General features: G+C 40.4%; 1 protein-coding gene across 1 annotated transcript; it reads right to left on the bottom strand.

The window, feature by feature from the left end:
• Window positions 1-7,153: 7,153 nt before the first annotated feature.
• Window positions 7,154-15,438, bottom strand: LOC104450805 (laccase-15). Its single transcript, XM_010065505.2, has 7 exons — window positions 15,290-15,438; window positions 15,009-15,160; window positions 12,958-13,202; window positions 12,402-12,527; window positions 8,364-8,967; window positions 7,781-8,139; window positions 7,154-7,694 (listed from the first exon to the last, which is right to left on the bottom strand). Exons 1-7 carry the CDS (start codon window positions 15,395-15,397, stop codon window positions 7,495-7,497), a joined length of 1,794 nt encoding a protein of 597 aa, XP_010063807.1. The 5' UTR covers window positions 15,398-15,438; the 3' UTR covers window positions 7,154-7,494.
• Window positions 15,439-18,699: the final 3,261 nt, after the last annotated feature.

Below are 18,699 nucleotides of genomic sequence, written 5' to 3'. Positions count from 1 at the left end.
TTATTTTTATTTTTTTTTTTTTGGGGGGTGGGGGAGGGGGTGGAAGAGAGGGAGGGAGAGAGAGTAAAAAAAGTATGAGCATAGATATTGAAGTTTGAGCAAGATCTTGTATAGTAATTTGCCAATAAATTAATATTATCATTGTAATTGTATAAGTGAAGAGGCAAAATTTTGCAAATGCAACATATTGGAGGTTTAAGTAAGAGATCTATTTTTTTTTTTTTTTTTTAACAATCATTGAGAAATGTCACATTATAATTTTATTTTATAAAATCATCATAGCTAAAGTTATTGTACAAATACCAATTTAGTCATAAATTTTTTGATTTGGTCAATTTAGTCTTGAACATTCAATTAGTCTTTCCGGTCAATTTCGACCGAAAACCGCTGATGTGGATGCTGATATCTTGTGTATGACTAGCATTGATGTTGACAATATTTCCAATTTTTTAGAAAATTTTCTGATTTTTATTTTTTTCCTTTTTCAAATTGAATAAAAAATACAAAAAATTTCCATTTTAGAGTTGGTCATACCACGTAAAACGATTGACGTCCATGTTAAAGATTTGCTGCCAAAATTGGTTAGATGGATTATATGGACAAATTGTTAAAAAATTTAATACTAAATTGGCTAGCTTGAAAAGTTTAGAACTAAATCGTCATCTGTACAATAAGTTTCAGACTTTGTTGGTAATAGTTTTTTTTTTTTTGTTTGTTAATTTTCCCATATATCTACAGTATGTTATTACTACTTTACATTTACAATTTATTGCCTCGGATCCAAGGTTGAATGCCTCACCTCAAAAAATAGTATACAGACAGCGACGCACATGAATTCTTGGTATTTGATGAACTTTCCTTTGAAAAAGAAAAACATAATTATAATTTTACTTTGTACGAAATTTTCATCCAATGAATAAAACCATTCTTAATGATTTTAACTTTTAAAGAAAATCCATAACTTAAAACAAGAAGAGAGCGTTCGACCCAAAAAATAACAGACAAAAGAGTTGCACTCCAAACGTATAATTCAAACCTTTCCACCATCGGTCGTCATCGATCACAACCATAAAACCATATTGTAGTTGAAAAAATTGTCTAAAAATTCATAAATTTATTACACTTTTATCAATCAAATCCCAAATCTTTCAATTTTACTAATTGAGTCATAAACTTTTTATCTTTTGTTAATTGAGTTTATTAAGTCAATTTTGGTTGAAAATTACTAATATGGACAACGATGCTAGCATGTCAATTTTTAAATAATATTTAATGATATTTTAATAATTTTTGAAATTTTTATGCTTTTTTTATTTTTTATTTATTTAGAGTTTGGAGAGAAGGTTCGCGAGGGTGGCCGGTGACCCTCGCCGGCTAGAGGCGAGGTTCGGTCCACCTCGCCAACCCCGGGGCAAGGGTGTCCGGCCCTCTCTAGTTTTGGATAAGGACATCGCGGCCCTCATCAACAAAAGCAAGGGTGCGCAAGCCCTCGGTTAGGGCCAACAAGGGTTAGCTAGCCACCCTTGCTAGCTATCTCTCCAAACCCTTAAAAAAAAAAAAAAAACATAAAAAACATTAAAAAAAATTAATAACAAAGAAAAAAAGGGAAAGAAATAAAAAGAGAAAAAAGAAATTAAAAATTAGAAAAAATTAATAAAATTAATAAAATTTGTCCATATTAGCTGGAGCCAATTTGGCAAAATGTGTAAATATTTAAAACTCAATTGATAAAATTGAAAGATTTATAATTGAATTGATAAAAATATAATAGGTTTAGGACTTTTTAGAAAACTTTTCCACTTAATTCCGCTAGTTTCGAGTTTCGAACCTTGATTTTGGCGGAGTGCTTTCAAAGCCAGATATTTTACCATAATTCAGCACCACCGTTGCGTGGGAAATTTTGTAGCTGTGCCACCGAATGCAAAATTAATCACAATCTTAAACCTTTATATCTCACGAGAAGCAAATTGTTTACCTTACATCCTTATAGTGACCATTTACCATCTTTGCAATCTTCCCCTTAACAAGAGCTGGCCTTATTGAATGAAATTGAGAAGCCATACAATAGATTTAGAACAAACACAGTAGCCATTATGAATGAACTTTGTGATTCCCTAGGGGGTAATCTTACTTCATAAAAGCTAAACCACGAAAGATCGACACATCGGCACGACAATATTCATCCGGTCCAGATCGATTGTTCCTATTTCCCCTTTATTTGTCTTTCGTACCCTTTTTCTGTTCTCTTTTTGCCCTTTCGCTGTATTTTCCCAAGCTGTCCCCCTCCATTTTCTCATGAGCACGATCTTCTGTTGGAAGAATACCAAGACCTACCAAGACCTCGACGTGTTTCATGACTCTGCGCACGAGAATGGGCTTAAAGCAAGAGCAAATACGCACTTCCGATGCAACTAAGATGGGCAAGTTGCACCAGTCTGGAAAACGAAAATTGACCGAGGGGGCCCTTTTAAAAGTAGCGATCGGACCAACCTGTGCAAATCATGCGGTCGACACCTGTCTGTGAACGTGCAGGTTATGCCAAAAGCCGATCTGTCACTACCTCGTTGCGCAGCTCTATCTTATTGCTCCCATTGGACCTTACGGTCGTTGATTCGTAAACATTCGCCATCCTCCAGTCAAGTCGACGTGCGCAAGTATAGATCGGACGAAACATTTTGCAGCAAAGCGTGTTTGAATGTCATTGTCTATTCGGATCGAGCATACCCCACCTTCCATCTCTCCTTGCTAAAGGAGAAAATCGCGATCGACTTAGCCCACGACTGGCTCGGTCAATTGGATTACTGGAAGCCGCCCATTCAAATCCCGCACGACGAGTTAGCTTGGGATGGCACTTCTATCGGAAAAGCATGCCCCATGCAATGATGTTTGTTTTATTTACGATGAAGATGCACGATCAAAGTTCCCTATCCAAAACCATCCACGTATTTGTTAGATTCGTCTTCACTTAAAAATTTGATCAATGAATGATAGACTGATCATAATATATTAATTGCTCAGCATTACACTACATCCTTGATGTGGGTCTTTCACTTAACATCTTATATGTATATCTTAATAATTTTTATCTCACGTGTGTGTATATTTAGAGCAATTAGATTCACATTAACTTAAAGTACTATCAGTCGTGGAAGCCATGACATCTAAATCTAGTGCTTAGATATCATGTGTTACTTGTCCTATGCCTTTGCGAAGATTATGCCAATTTCCTTTGATCAGAAAAACACCGATGTCTAGCCAGTCTAATGGCAATCTCCAGTGCAAGAGTGCATAAGCAAATCTGAGTAATTAATATGTGAATAGAAGACATCACGATAACTGCAGATTAATCTCTGTAGGCCAAAAATCATAATAATTTTCACTTTCTAGTGAAAATAATTGTTTTCTCAATCTAGCATAAAACGCAAATGCCTCCCATCCTTCACAGAATCAAACAACTGGACACAATACGAAATGAGAAGAACCCTAAGAATTAAAGACAGGTTTCACTGATCGTCCTGTACGTTGTCGCCTCTTATCGCTTTTTAAGGAATGATGGTTATTAATCTACCGAAGATTTAAATAGTTTAGCGCACCATGAAAATTTGACTTCATCTCACGAAACAAAGGTTTTTTCAACCTGCAAATCTCAAGGAGGATTAGACTTAATATCTTCAAGCAAAAATGAAGGCAAGGAGGACGGACACAAATCAACGTGTTGCCTTTTGTGCTCGGCTAGCAACCCAATCGCCACATCGAATTTTCCTTTCGATGAATCGAAACTAGCACAAAAATTCCTAAAGAGAATACTGAATAATTTTCTTAATTTCTTGAATAATAAGCTGAGAATACTGAATAATAATACCGTACAAGACCAATCTAACTCCATCTTGGTTTGCCTCCAGCTTGCTCAATAAATTCACAAAAAGCATGGATGTGACTTAAGGCCAACGTGCAGAACTCGAGGGGGTAACAAAAAACCATGACACTGTTCAATAATTGCGCGTCGTGTCACTGTTGCTTGTGCCCCTCGTACAAAGTACTATGACAGTTAGGGCGCGTTTAGGCGATTCATTCCCGGGAACCGATTCTCGACAAAGAAATGATTATTTTTGATTACATTAGAACCGATTCCGAGTAAAAGTTAACGTGTTTGGAATCGTCTAAACTTTTTTATTCGGGAATAGAATTGCGTTTGATAACGTATCCATTGATTCTCTGTTCCAAATTATTTTTTTTATTTTTAAATAATTTTTTCTACTTTTTTTCTTTTTTTGTTTTACCTTTTTCCTTTTTCCTTTTCTTTTTCATTTTTCTTTTCATTTTTTCCTTTTTTCCTTTTCTTTTTCATTTTTCTTTTCATTTTTCCTTTTTCTCATATTTTTCTTTTCTTCTTGTGGCGGTCGCCGGGCCGGCGATCGGCCGGGACGAGGGCCGGCGACCTCACTAGAGCGTCGCCGGCCCCGGTGAGGGCCGGCCCTCGTCGGCCGAGCGTCGCCGGCGGCCTCGCCCGGCCCCGCCGAGGCTCGGCCTCGCCGCCCGAGGCTCGGCCTCGCCCGGCCCGCCGAGGCTCGGCTCGCCCGGCCCGCGAGGCTCGGCCTCGCCATCCGGCGAGGCCGAGCGTCGCCGGTGGATGCGGGCCTTGCGGGCCGGGCGAGGCTCGCCAGGAGCCGGGCGAGGCCCGCCTCGGTCGAGCTAGGCGAGCCGGCGGTGGCTAGGCGGGCCTCGCCTCGCCGTGGACGGGCGGGCCTCGCCGGGCGGGCGAGGCCCGCCCGGCCACCTGGTCGAGCTAGGCGAGCTCGGCCGGTGGCCGGGCGGGCCTCGCCCGGCCCGGCGAGGCTCGCCAGTGGCTGGGCGAGCCTCCGACGAGCTCGCCGGACCTCGCCCTGGCCAGGCGAGCCTCCGGCGAGCTCGCCGGACCGGCGGCCGGCGGCGGGCAGCAGGCGACCGGCGGTGGTGAGCGGCGGCGGGCGGCGGCGAGCGACGGTCGCGTGATGGCGGAAGGAAAGAAGAAGAGTTTTATTGTGTTGATTCTTTTTTTGATTCTCGGACGTAGAATCAAATTTTTTTATTCTCGGACATAGAATCAAATTTTTTTTGATTCTCAAATCTACTCCAAAAGCGATTTCTAACAAAATTTTTACCAAACGCGATTCTCGTCCCAACCGGATTCGAGAACAAAAATCGGAATTAGTCACTGTTTTGGGTGTTGCCAAACAAGGCCTTAATGTTTTGTCATTGTGCAAGGACATAATGTATGACTTATCAGCTTCCAGTGACCCCTTCACGAGACATCTAACTTTTGTGGTCCATAAGTGAAGATTCTTCAATCTTATCATGTACGAGCTATTTCAGCTTTTTGAAGAAAGAAAGAAAGAATTTAGTAAAGAAAGCCATAAGAAGACACCAATATTTATTACTGTTTATTTCAATGAGGAGCAGGATATGTACCTGATATTGTGTACGGATACAAAGTATTTGGCACCTCATTTCAAGTGTGGTCCCTTTAATTCAAGACAGCCAAGTCCTAACATCTCCTTACGAGGAAAGCTTTTGTAAGAAGTGAGACCTTTGGAACGGTTCCTTCTAAAGACTGACGGGTTCCTAAACTAAAAACAAATCCTTAATGGATATCTCCTTGGTCAAAGCAGCCCATCCCTAATTCACACACTCAAATTATTGACAAATATAACCAAAAAAGTCATAAACATATTATATTGTATACCAATTCAAATCTGAATTTTTCTATTTGGAAAATTTAATCTCAAACATTTTAATAATTTATTACTTTAGGAAATTGTTGATGTAGACATTAATCGTCTTATGTGGCATGGCCTTTGATTATGTGGAAATTTTTTACAAATATATATTTTTTTTTTCTTCATCAATATGGCCATTGACCAAACAAAGCTCTTGGCATCGCGATGCCTATTGTATCCATCTGCTAGTGAGGGCCTTGCCCTCACCAGATTTACTTACATTACATCTAGTCACAATAGAAGCTATTACATTACAAGTTAGGTTGGTGACGGTCGCAACGCCCTTTGTACAGTCGTAGGCAGCATGCGTGGCAGAGAGGCATTGTTGAGTTTGAGCTTGTCGGGTGGGTCTTGAGAGAGAGAGAGGGGAGAAGGGGGGAATGATGGTCAAGCTCAAAAGAAGAAAAAGAGCAAGTACACCTTCTTTTATTTTAAAATTTGAACAATTGCTGAGGATACATCCATGCACCGTTAGTGTTCATAATTCCAAAGGCACATCTCTCTTTCAAGATGACTTTGCAGCATGTCAAAACCTTATCCCTGATAAGGTTCTTCACTTTGCATCGGATAAACTGGTACTACGTCCAACAAGAAGCTTGAGATTGCTAATAAAATATTGATTTTCTTCTTGAGACCCAACTAGATCTTCATAGATTTCTCTGGCTATTTTCTTACGAAATTTTATTAGTGTTTATTGCTGCCTCAAGTTTAGGCTGATGGCCCGGCAAATGGACATCGACTCATTTACCTTTGTCGAGATCAAATACATGAATGAAAGAGTGGCCGATTTCACCTCTTTTCCAATCAATTCCAATAAACCGATACTTGTTTGGCAACTCCACCGAAGCTAGTTGGACGAAAATAAAGATTTGATTTTTTCTTTTTGGGCGGGGACAATTTGGGAAAGAAATTGACAATTTGCAAATTATGGGTAGGGGGTTTGAAATCAAATAAAAAAATTGAGAATAATAATTATAGATTAGAAGGGTAACTGACATAACGAGTTTCTTTATTTTATTTTTTGGGTTGATGTCGGGGCGAGGAAGAAGAGAAAAATACTTGATTCGGCCTATGGCCCAGAAGAAAATTCAAAACATGAGGAACACCCGAGTCAATCGATTCTTTACTAGATCTCGGGCTTAAAAGAAACGAGCATTTGGGCCGAGTTCGTATCAACACCGTCGTCGTCAAGGTTTAGAACTTGCGGAAGAATATTCGAGCTTTTGCCCTCCAAATTTTAGGTTATCCTTGATTTTTCTATCACACGGGGTTTTATTCATCCAATTAAGCCACTTCAAAACGAGTTCATGGGGGAATTCATCTTCTTCAATGAATAAAAAATCATTTGAAACAAGACCCTTTTCAAATAGTTCGCGTAAGCAAAATTTCGGGGCCCCATCCGGCGTCGGGCAAGACGGATGAACAAAGGCTGAAGGACACTTGGGTAGATATCTTCAACTAATCGAACTCTTGATCCAGCGGAGCTCCTTTCTCGATTGGCATTCGCTTCGTCAATAACAAGGTCAACAAATGCCCACAATAATTCTTTACGAGTCGAGAGGATTGTTAATTAAAAGAGGAATGATAAGAATGGTATAGTTTGTGAGTAAATATAGGAGGAAAATGCTAAAAATATGAGCAAAATCCATCGTTCCCAAAATTTGACCATCAATTGATGAAGCCCTCAAGATGTGATCCTCGGTAATCCTGAGAATAAGTGTAATGGAACGAAGCGATATCATAGCTGCTGCATTTCCACCTGATCGATGCTTGATGTTTGCATCGATATGCCAGGAGATCCCATGTCCATGCATGACGGCATGTAGGCAGGCGGCGGACGGATGCTTGTCTCTGCAGTCCCTCCGTCCTTCACTATGAAGGCCGTGTCCATGCCCCAGCTCATGTGCCGGTCCAGATGACAGTGCCAAAACCACACGCCTGTCCAATCCAACCGTAGGATTAACGTTAACTGATGATGCATAAGTGTCCTGTACGGGTATTGAAATTAAAAAGGAGGTACGCACCGGGATTGTTAGCAGTAAATCTGATCGCCAGCCAACCGTTTTTAGGGACCCCAAATGTATTCACATAGGGCGGGTCGACCAAGTTGTACGTGCCGGGATCCGTCTCGTTGTCAAAGTTCCCGTAACCGATCCCGACGACGTAGAAGCTGTGACCGTGCATGTGCATGGGATGGTTGACGGAGCCTTTCAACACGTTCGTACCTTGGAAAACGATTTCTACCGTCTCATTGTAATTCAGCACTTTTACTTTGGTCCCTTGATACGTCATGTCGACACTATCCGGCAAATCATCTCCCGTGAAATTGTACATGGAAGGAGGCCAATCCGGGAAATCCGTTGTATAAGTCCCACTAAGATTTCTGCACAATAAAAAGAAACCCATTAATGAGAATTCCATGTGCATTCACCTACTAGTCATTATACACAAACTAGATTTGCCTGACCCCAGGTGGCAGGGCGGGTGTTGCGACATGTACATTAGTATCGAGGGTTCAATCTAGAGATGGATCGAGGTATCGAGGGATCGAGAGAGAGAGAGAGAGAGAGAGAGAGAGAGAGAGAGAGAGAGAGGGGATGACGTTACCTATAGTAGGCCGATAGCACATCCAGGGATGGGTTGACCCAACTTACGTTGTTCAAGCTTGAGCCAAGCTTGTTGCCACTCACCGAAGTGCAAGAGCTATTGGGACAAAGGATCTCGCCCATGGACACAGTTATGAACATCCTCGTGCTTATATCTCGAGGAACATCAACCGGATGATCCTCACTTGCCAAGCTTCTCAGCTGATTCGTAAATCTCAGCGCCGCTCCATAGTCCAAATAGAGTGGGAGTGTGGCGTTCGGAAAGACCGGTTGTGATGACAAGCTATAGTTCCCTCTATACTGCAAGATGGCCGATCCGATGCTATGGTCGAATCCAGTGACCTCGGCGTCTTCGCTAGAGTATTGCCTCGTGGCGATGTAGTACCTTCCGAGAGATTGGTTAGCCGTGAGCAGCACGTCCATGGTCTGTCCCGGGCTTATCATGATGTAAGTCGTGGCAATCGGCTTAATATATCCTCCGTCCATCCCGACAACAGTCAGGTTGTGGCCAGCGATGGCGAAGAAGAGTTCAGCGTTCATGACTGCGTTGATTATTCGAAGAAGATACGTCTTTCCATAATCAACGTACCAGTGATGCGTTGTTTCTGCACCGAAAATTTCGATGAACCTTTATGAAAATAATGTCCACGCATTATTCCTTTTTATGCAAAAATTAAATTTGTTTTGTCAACTCTATGTCAAAAGAAGTTTATATGTATATTTTGCGCACATAACGATGGGGGAACAACATTAACCCCAATTTTATCAATTGCATGAGACTTGTACACTCACATAGAAAAGACAGGTTACATAATTAGCAAAAGCGAGTCTACATAATTGATTTATTATGTGACACCTTCTTATCAAATGCTTAATATTCAATTTGACGGCTGAAGTACAGCCCAAATGCTAAAACTTGACACGATGGGATACTTAAGTGCCAAAACTTTGAAAATATACATTTAAGTGTCATTTTCTTTAAAAAGTGAGATACTTAAGTGCTACCTCCAGCAAACATTGCCGGAAATCTTACATGACAATATTTTATTATTTTTACTTGCCTACGTGGCTTGCCGAAGAGCTGACTCGGCTCAAAATCACCCGAAATGATGTCGTCTGCAAAATAAAAATTAAACTACAAGCTAAAATATTCTTAAAAAAAAGTGTAAATAATTAATATAAAAATTAATTAAATTAAATTTATTTAAAATATTCTAAAAATAAAAAAACTTTAAAAAAGGTGGGGGCGAAAGGAGGCGGGCGAGGGCCGAGCCTTTGCCGTCGCCTCCTCGTTGTTGATGGAGGGGGAGGGTCGGTTGGGGTGGCCGCCCCGGTTGGCCGGTGGCGAGGGCCGTGAGCCCTTGCCGGATCGAGCGAGGGGGTCGCGACCCTCACCCCAGATCTAAGCGAGAGCTCGAGCCCTCGTCATCACTGGGAAGGGCCGACGACAGTGGGGGGAGCATCAGCCGGGGTCACCGAGCCCTAGCTAGGGGCCGGCGACGCTCATCGTTGGTTCGCTAGGGGCTGGCAAGGGCTTGCGGGCGCTTGCCACGGCCGGGGGTGTCTCCGGCCCTTGGCCAGGGCCGAGCGACCTCGACCGATGCTCCCCCCCCTGGTTGCCGGCCCTTTCTAGCGACGTTAGGGAGGCGATGAGGGCTTGGGCCCTCGCCTAGATTTGGGGCGAGGGTCGCGGTCCTGGCCTAGATTCGGCAAGGGCTCACAACCCTCATCGCTGGTCGGACCCCCCGATCGACCCTCCCCCCTCCGCCGCCGGTTGGCTAAGGGTCGGCCACCCCGTCTGACCCTCCCCCCTCCGTCATTGGCCCTTCCCGCGGCGGCGGTAGCAAGAGCTCGTCCTTAGTCGCCTCCTTCGGCCCTCTCGCCCTTTTTTTTTTTTTTTTTTATAAAGTTTTTTAAAGAATATTTTAAATAAATTTAAGTTTAAATTAAATTTAATTAATTTTTATATTAATTATTTACACATCGACACAAAAATGACATCGTTTATGTATTTTCTCGCCACGTCGGTGTGCAAAATGACGCCGTTTTGCACTCACCTTTGGAAAATTGCCACGTCGCAAATTGGCGGATTTTGGTGAAATGGCACTTAAGTGATCCATTTTACTCCGATTTTGGCACTTAAGTGTACATTTCCAAAGTTTTGGCAAATAAATGTCACTCCGTACCAAGTTTTGACACTCCAGGTGTCCCAACCTCTCAATTTGACTATCCATTTTTAGGGAAAATATTTCTAAATTTATTACAATTTTTCCAATTTAGTCTTAAACAGTTTTTTCTTTTGGCCATTTAGTCCTAAACTTTTTGTAATTGTGTCAATTTAGTCAAGTCCGCCAATTTTGACCTATTGGTGCTTATGTGGACACTAGTTGTCTGACCAATGCTAACATGAACAATATTTTAATAACATTTTGTTTTTTCAAATTTTTATTAATTTTTTTCTTTCTCTTTCTTTTTTTTCTTCACTTCCTTCTCCTTCCTCTAGTTGATCGCTAACTTGGTGCTAGCGATCAGCTAGAGGTAGGGCTAGCAAGAGACCTTGTTGACCTTAAGGAAGCTTGGTAGTGGCTAGGCAATTATCGACCTCGTAAGGAAGCTTGGTAGTGGCTAGGCAATTATCGACCTCGCCAAATTTGGAGAGGGTCAAGCCTCATCAGCCATGGGCAATGCCTAATTTTGCCAAAGGTTGCAAGGTTGAAGGCCAAGACCTCACAAAATTTTTGGCCTTGATGAGCCCCAACTAGTGATGGTGAGGCTACCCTTGCTAGTGGATGGTGAGCACGAGCCTCACCAGCACTCGCTTCTAGCCGAGTCATAAGGAGGAAGGAGGAAGAAGGAGAAAAAAAAGAAAGAAAAAATTAATACAAATTCGAATAAAATAAATTATTATTAAAAAAATTGTCCACATAAATGGATTGAACTGACATAATTGCAAAAGTTTTAGGACTGAACTGGAAAAAGAAAATTTATGACCGAATTGGAAAAATTGCAATAAGTTTAGGACTATTCAGTTAATTTTTCCTCCAATTTTGAGTTAATTTCATCACTCAAGTTATTCTTTTCCTAATAGCTTCTGTGTTGGGCTAAGAAAGTGTATGTGCTTGGTAATTCGGCTTAGACCCGTGAGCATCAAGCTTAAGTACGTTGTGTTTGCTCTTAGGGAGTGATAGCTCATGCTTTGTAATTTGGAGTATAGGGTGTAATTCTTGTAGAAGGGGAAGCTTGTGTGTTTGTAGTTTTGGATGTGATTGCGAAGACTAGAGGAGACATGTGAGAGAGAGCGCGAGAGTGAAAAGAGATAAGGAGGGGTTAGGGTTTTTTATACTTCCAAAGTTGCATCACATTCAAATTGAAGATAAGGAGGGGTTAGGTTAGGGTTTTTTTTATAAGGTTGCTCAAGCTTCAAGTACGTTGTGTTTGCTCTTAGGGAGTGATAGCTCATGCTTTGTAATTTGGAGTTTAGGGTGTAATTCTTGTAGAAGGGGAAGCTTGTGTGTTTGTAGTTTTGGATGTGATTAGAATCCTTTACTCTTGATTGAGGTCGGTTAGTGGACTCCGTTACTCGTAGTTTATTTTTTCCATTTTCACATAGAAAGCCTTTCCATGTAAATCTCGGTACTGCCATGTTTTTTAAATCCTCTTTTTATAACCTCCGTTGCGTTATTATGGTTGTTCTTCGTTGGCTTGGCAGTTGGCTTCATATCTCACCTAGGTATCGAAGGTTCTTGCCTCCTAACAATCTTGTATCAATCTAACTCGATATGTCACATTTTTTTTATTACTATAGGTAACCCAATCAAAGCTCTAACTTGAATGCACTAAAACTAAGATACCTTAAAAACACATTACTAACAAAACACTTGTCAAGAGATTACATAAAAAAAAAAGGCCTGTAGTTTTCAATGTACCATTTCTTTTTTCTGTTACGTGCAATCAATTATCTGAAAATCGCAATACTTTATGGTAAATATATATTTAGCAGGTAATCTAAAAGATAACTTGTTAAGTTTGGTGGAAGTACCTTGGGAGCAATTGCAGAAATCCCCAAGCTCACCGTTTATGGTGTAACCATCTGAATGGGGCAAGTCGCTCGCATCCATCATTGCCTCGTCCACCAATTCCTTCAAGTCCCCCATGTACCAAGCAGCTATTTATTTGGCCAAAAGGATAGCGATACTCAAAAACAAAGCTATATATTAAATTAAGCACACTAAAAGAATGGTCTTAATATTCACCAAGGCGGAAAAAAAAACCAGATATATATTATAACCAGAGGATAATAATACTTTTTAAGATAACTATAGTTTGTATTTCAATTGATAGCATAATGAAATAATAAATCATACCTTTATCTATCATAAAATCTTACATGCTATCATAATAGGAGGTTCTTAGTTCAAATATTTTTTAGGTACCTATTTACCTCCCAAAATCATTTACAAAATGTTCTTTGTAATATAAGGTTCGATTGTTTAGCTAACTATAAATCCAATTTTTATTCATGACATAGCTATTCTATTATTTTTCTATCACTATAGCAATAGAGCAAGTAGAACGTAGGGGATCAATTCGCGTACCGATCACAATAACCTTGTCGTCGTTGGGCTCTGAGAAGGGATATGATTTTCCCGGTTCTGGTGAGATCACGATAGCTCCATGAACCGTAGCTCGTGTCCAATCGCTGTGAGCATGCCACCAAAGAGTTCCTTCCTCATCGGAGAATATTACTTCATATGTGAAGTTTGTTCCCGGTCCTATCACACATTGGGTGATGAACTCTGGTCCATCCGACCACGGGTTCCTTGGCTGCTTTACTCCATGCCTGCAGTAAAATATAGCCATTTAATTAAGATAATGTGACGTCTCGTTGTATGGAAGAACTACTTAATGAGGCCTGATTATATATTCAGGTACACATTGCATTGTGCAGTCCGGGGAGCATTTCCACTGAATTGATACTCCATCAGCCTGTCAAATGGGCTAGTTTTAGCAAATCATTCAGCATATTCGCACTACTTTCGACGGAGCAGCCGGCGAACATGAGATTTTTTTGCTTGGTATGTCTTGACCATCGAGGAAAAGTTATGGGATGCTCTACACGTACTTAAAGCATAGAATAACAAGTGACGTTGGAAGTCCGATACCTCGTGTCGGAAATCCGAATGGGTAATTCTAAGATGTCTTGTTAGACCTAATTTTAGTCATAGCTCCACCACTCAGATGAGGTCTATCGTGCAACCCGTCCCTCGTTAAGTAGACCATAGGGTGGTGTTATTAATCTTGGATCTTGCAACTAATTTTTGATTGACAAAATATTTATATTTAAGGACTAATAAAATTATTCCTTAGCTTTGCCTCCATTGTAGATGGAAGACTTTTTGTCTTTCACCCACATGGTAAACCCATCTCTCAGATCGAATGAATCATCCCGCCCGCCTGTTTTCCCGATATTGTAGTCAAAAGAATGTCATTTCACCACCAAACAATTTGACAATGAAATGCAAAAGTGCACAAATTCTTTGCTAAGGTCCGGGCTCATCATGACATAAGAATGCATTCAAACTGCACGCATCCTTAGGGTTCAAGACTGTTTTCGCCCACCTATCCATGTGATCTAATCAAGGATGGACCCAAGAGACTGCACTAATTATGCAATCTCCGAGCGTCCTCGAGCCCTGCGATTTTATGAGATTAACATGGTGTCATTCCTAACCTGGCGGGTTGGTGTCCACACGCGGTGCGATTTGTTTGACGAGTTGAACACACATGTGACCTCCACGGAAAAAGGACGATGTGCAATCAAATAATCACGGACAAATTCGTGGACGTAGTTTCTTTGGTAGGTTTTCGATGTCAGAACCAAGATGTTGCCATGTTGAATTTCACAACATTAAAGCACCACCACGAGGCACTGAGCCCTACATTTCTCTCTCAATCTCCAAGGTAGCTTGCACTTATTATGCTTCAGTTGACTTTCTTTCGTCAAAAAAGAAAACACACAAAGAACCCTAAACGATAAAAAAAAAATGAGAAATTATTTATAGAGAAAACAAATCAAACAAACGGGAAAAGAGGTGGACGTGTGTTTGGCTCTTTGCATTGGAAGGGGGATAAAATCAGTTCGCCATCGACAACAATAAATAAATAATCTGTTCAAATTTCGAATAATTTTATGAGACGACTATAATTCTAAAAGACGTTATTTATCATATAAATATCTTACAAAGTTATCGATTATTTTAAAGAAACCTGGTTACTTTGAGCTAAGAGTTACTGTACTAGTTCAGGAGATAATAAATCCTTAGAGAATATTCAAAGACGAGGAGGAGAGGAGAGGAAGCCTAAGGTACAGATAAGCAAAAAATAAAGCTTGAAGAGGGCAAGAAATGAGAAGCTTTTCATGGACTACAACTCCACTAACTCTAAGTCCCGGTAGATTTCCACTAGAGTGTCCCGAACGTTGACCCGAAAATAATGTAGTATAGCTGACTAATTAAGTGCAGACATGATAAAAATATACTTGGACTTCCACGAACAAAAAATTAAAAAAGAAGAAAGCTAATCAATATGAACCAATCACGAAAGTACTGGATTATAAAAGAAGGAAGGCAAAGGAAGAATCGCTTACCAGTGAAGCGTGACGCCGTAATCGCCTTGGTTATGAACATTCACGTACACCGTGTCCCCTTTGTGCACTTTGATTGTCGGCCCCGGGAAACTGTCATTCACCGTCATGATGCTCTTTGTCTCGCACAGCTTCGTCACGTTCGTCTCCTTCAACTGCACACCACCGCCGAAAGAGAAAAAAAATGGCGAAAAGAAAACCAGAAAAAAGGGGTAAATGACTCAGTCCGAAGCGCATTCTTGTGCATGAAGCGACAATCAGAGAAATGGGGATTAAGAACTCACGATGAAGTCGTAGAAATGGACATCGGCTCGAGCAATGCAGAGCAACTGGGCAATGAGGAAAGCTGAAAGTAAGGAGGACCATGTCTCATGAGTGCTTATCGAAACCATTTTTGGTGTGTGCGACGACAACGAAGAGAGTCTCTTTTCTTGTTTTTCTAAAAGGAGAGTAGAGACTTTGGACCATCTATGTTTATTATTTATAGCCCTACCCTATCATAATGAACCAAACGGTCGTCCCGTAAAGCTGAAAGCTGCGATCACATGTCTTACCTATCTTCCGGTCAACTTCTTGGACTGAACCGGAACTGTTCGCACCAATGGAACAACGTGTGAGCCCTTTCATCACATCATAAAAGTATGAAAAAGAAAGAATAACGAGGGAGTGTCGAAACCTAAGGGACACCTTACTGTTCATCCCACAATCCAAATGTCGAACATGTTTATCTGGTTTCACCTAAAATCTGCCGCTTCAAGCTGCGCAAGTTAGCATTGGAGAGCCGGTGTTTTTACCCTGAAATCAGTCCAGAAGTTACCAATTAGCGGGTGAGCCCATTTACATATAGGTCAATGTGTGCTGTGCTTATTCCAGGGTCACATGGATCCAATGGGCGTGCGTTGCTAATATTCGAAGTCGGCATTCTTTCTCAATATTTTCGAACTGGCAAAGCAGAGATATATGAAAGTCTAAGACAGAATCGCGAGAAGAGAAGGAGATGGCACAATTTTTAATTAACGAAGAAAGGCTACTGGTCATTGTCGGCATATTTTATTTTTGTTTGATTGTACTTGCCCGCTTTCTTATGCTTCCTAACAAGAAAAGAATCTTCATTAGAGTTGGAGTTTAACATATTCAATCAAAAACGGTCCCGAGAATCTTGCTTAAGCTTATAAGGAGGACTCCATTCCGTGAATGGGGTGTTGTCTACAAACCTATTTTTATATTCTATTAACAATATTCGTGGCGATTGATCTTCATATTTCATAAATTGTATTTATGCTTACATTTGATTTTGGAAGATAAGAAACAAAAGAGAAGAAGAGACCACAAGTTAGTTAAAGTTAACCCAGCTGACTATTGAAACGAAATGGTGTTTATGTTGCATGAAAGGGTGAAGAGAAGAACTCAGGATGATTTTGTTCTAAAAGGTGCGATCCATACTAACATTGTTATAAAATATGCAACGCAATGGAGGATTAGTTTATTTCGCAGAAAATATCACATTTCTGAAAAATGATTTTTAGGAAGCATTTTTTTCAAGAAAATAACTATATTTTCAAGTGTTCAACTAAAATCTGAAAGTGGAGTGGAAAATATTTTCTACTATTCGTCATATAATTCGATTTCTTGGGGGACAATAATAAAAATATTAAATTTTAATTTTTTAAATGACAACAAATTTAATTGTAATTTTATATATTTTTAAAAAATTGAATTTTTAATTTTTTTAATTAAAAAAAATCGATATTTTAATTTTAATTTTTTCTTTCTTTTTCTTTTCCTTCGACCTTCTTCCTTCTCCTCCTTCCTCTGCCGCCGCATGCCTTGACAATAGCCGATTGCCCAACGATCGAGGAAGATGTGAATTACCATATTCGATGACTCGCCAACCTCGGCGGAGCTCGAGCTCCGCCCAGGCCAACGAGCTTGAGCCTCGCCCTTGTCAAATTGAGCCTTGGGCAAGGCAAAGCCTCACTTGCCTTGCCACAGGCTGACGAGGGAGGCTGGAGTTGGCTTATGGCCGGTTCAGCGATTGACAAGGAAAAAGAAAAGGAAAAGGGAAGAAAAATAAGAAAATAAATTAAAAATCATTTTTTAAAGAAAGAAAAAAGAAAAAGAAAAAGAAAAAAAAAAAAAAAAAAAAAAAAGTGTTTGGTGAACAATGTGAAGCGGAAGTTATGTTTAAGGAGTCGCAACTTGCCAAAACTTGCACACTTAGCTGCTTTGTTGAGTTTTTAGATAGACCAAAAGAAATTAACACACTTGTTCAAACTTTGTTGCACTTTTACATGGGTAAGTACTCCTTGGCAGAGCCAGGTAGCGTTTGCTTGCCTATTTCTAAGGCTTCTGGCAAAGCTACGTGGTTCTCCACTTCTTTTAATGGCAAAAGTCTTCTCAGATTGCATCCAGCTAACATCCATCCACCCACTAAACTTCCTTATCTTTACAACGACTCCTCAGCCACCACGTGTTATTGCCATTCAATATTGTTTTACTTCTGCACGGCACTCGTGATTTGGGCGCGAGATAACAGATCTCATGCTCAACTCAACCACATTCTCCTTGTGACCCCACTCATTGGATCGGATCTAACTATTTTTGGACTTCTCTTAGAACTAGTCTCCCCCAAATCATCAGTGTTGGTTCCACTCAGATCTTCGTCCTCCTCATCAACATCATTTGCGCGAGCGGCATTTGATACAAAAGAAATAAAAATTTGATGCAGAATCAGTTGCCTCCGATGCAGAAGCGGCTGCAGCAGTGACGCAATAGCTGTTGGTTATTTCAACGGTTTTGAAACATCGTTGATAGAAGTTATGACCGCCGTCAATTTGTGGCGGTTTTCATAACGGTTTTCAGCCCCAATAATTTAAAACGGTTTTGTAATGACTTTTTATTTGATGCAAGAATTGATGAAGGAAAAACCACTCTCTCTTATTTACAAACCAATTATTTCTCTGAACCTAATATGATGCCACACACCTCAACAAGAAAATTCTTTTCAATCCTGCCATTTTCTTTCCTTTCTCTGCTGGGTTTTCCATATGATTTGTCGTTCCCACATTGCTTTTATAATTCAGTGTAGAATAAAGAAGAATATCTGTTGTATCCTACAGGATAACCGCAAGAGCCTATTGCACTAAGTTTTATAATTTAAGAGGCGAAATTATCTTTAAGGATAATGCTTGCACACCATATCAACTCCTATTGAGGAAGAGCCTTGATGAGGTATTTTTTAGAGGTCGGAACAAGCCGGCTAGCATTAGTGGTGCACCCCTAGATAACAACATTACTCTTTGAAATGCTGTGATATTTGGTCTTGATGATACTCGACAGGTGGAGTGCCTTTTGTTTCTTGAATATTTTATCCAAATTATGCTACAAATTTAATCGACAATAAAGCTCTAAGAACACAAAAATGCTATATCGGAATTTAATTGATGACGCAACACTTATGATAGAGATACACAATGAATTTTAATCATCAATGCGGATTTGAAAACTATAGCCTAAAAAGACACTGAAATTTAATCAACAATGCCAGACTAGAAACTAAAAGTACAGTGCAGAAAAAGTAAGGATGATTGCAAGCCAACATGACATCTGAAATGTGCCAATAAAAAGTAAGGATGATTGCATTCTGGGCACATTTCAGAGTTGACGCCACAGATCCACAAGGTGATGCTTTTAC

The sequence above is a fragment of the Eucalyptus grandis genome, chromosome 6, assembly GCF_016545825.1.
Source record: "Eucalyptus grandis isolate ANBG69807.140 chromosome 6, ASM1654582v1, whole genome shotgun sequence".
NCBI classification, from domain to species: domain Eukaryota; kingdom Viridiplantae; phylum Streptophyta; class Magnoliopsida; order Myrtales; family Myrtaceae; genus Eucalyptus; species Eucalyptus grandis.
This window is presented reverse-complemented; position numbering and strand designations above follow the sequence as displayed.

What these genes read in the sequence shown, in the direction of transcription:
- LOC104450805 (XM_010065505.2), bottom strand. Translation starts at nt 15,397, where the DNA reads ATGGTTTCGATAAGCACTCATGAGACATGGTCCTCCTTACTTTCAGCT. An exon ending in TACGGCGTCACGCTTCACTG is followed by an intron (nt 13,203 to 15,008) that starts GTAAGCGATTCT and finishes ATTTTACTGCAG; the next exon opens with GCATGGAGTAAAGCAGCCAA. An exon ending in TTTCTGCAATTGCTCCCAAG is followed by an intron (nt 8,968 to 12,401) that starts GTACTTCCACCA and finishes TTTTCGGTGCAG; the next exon opens with AAACAACGCATCACTGGTAC.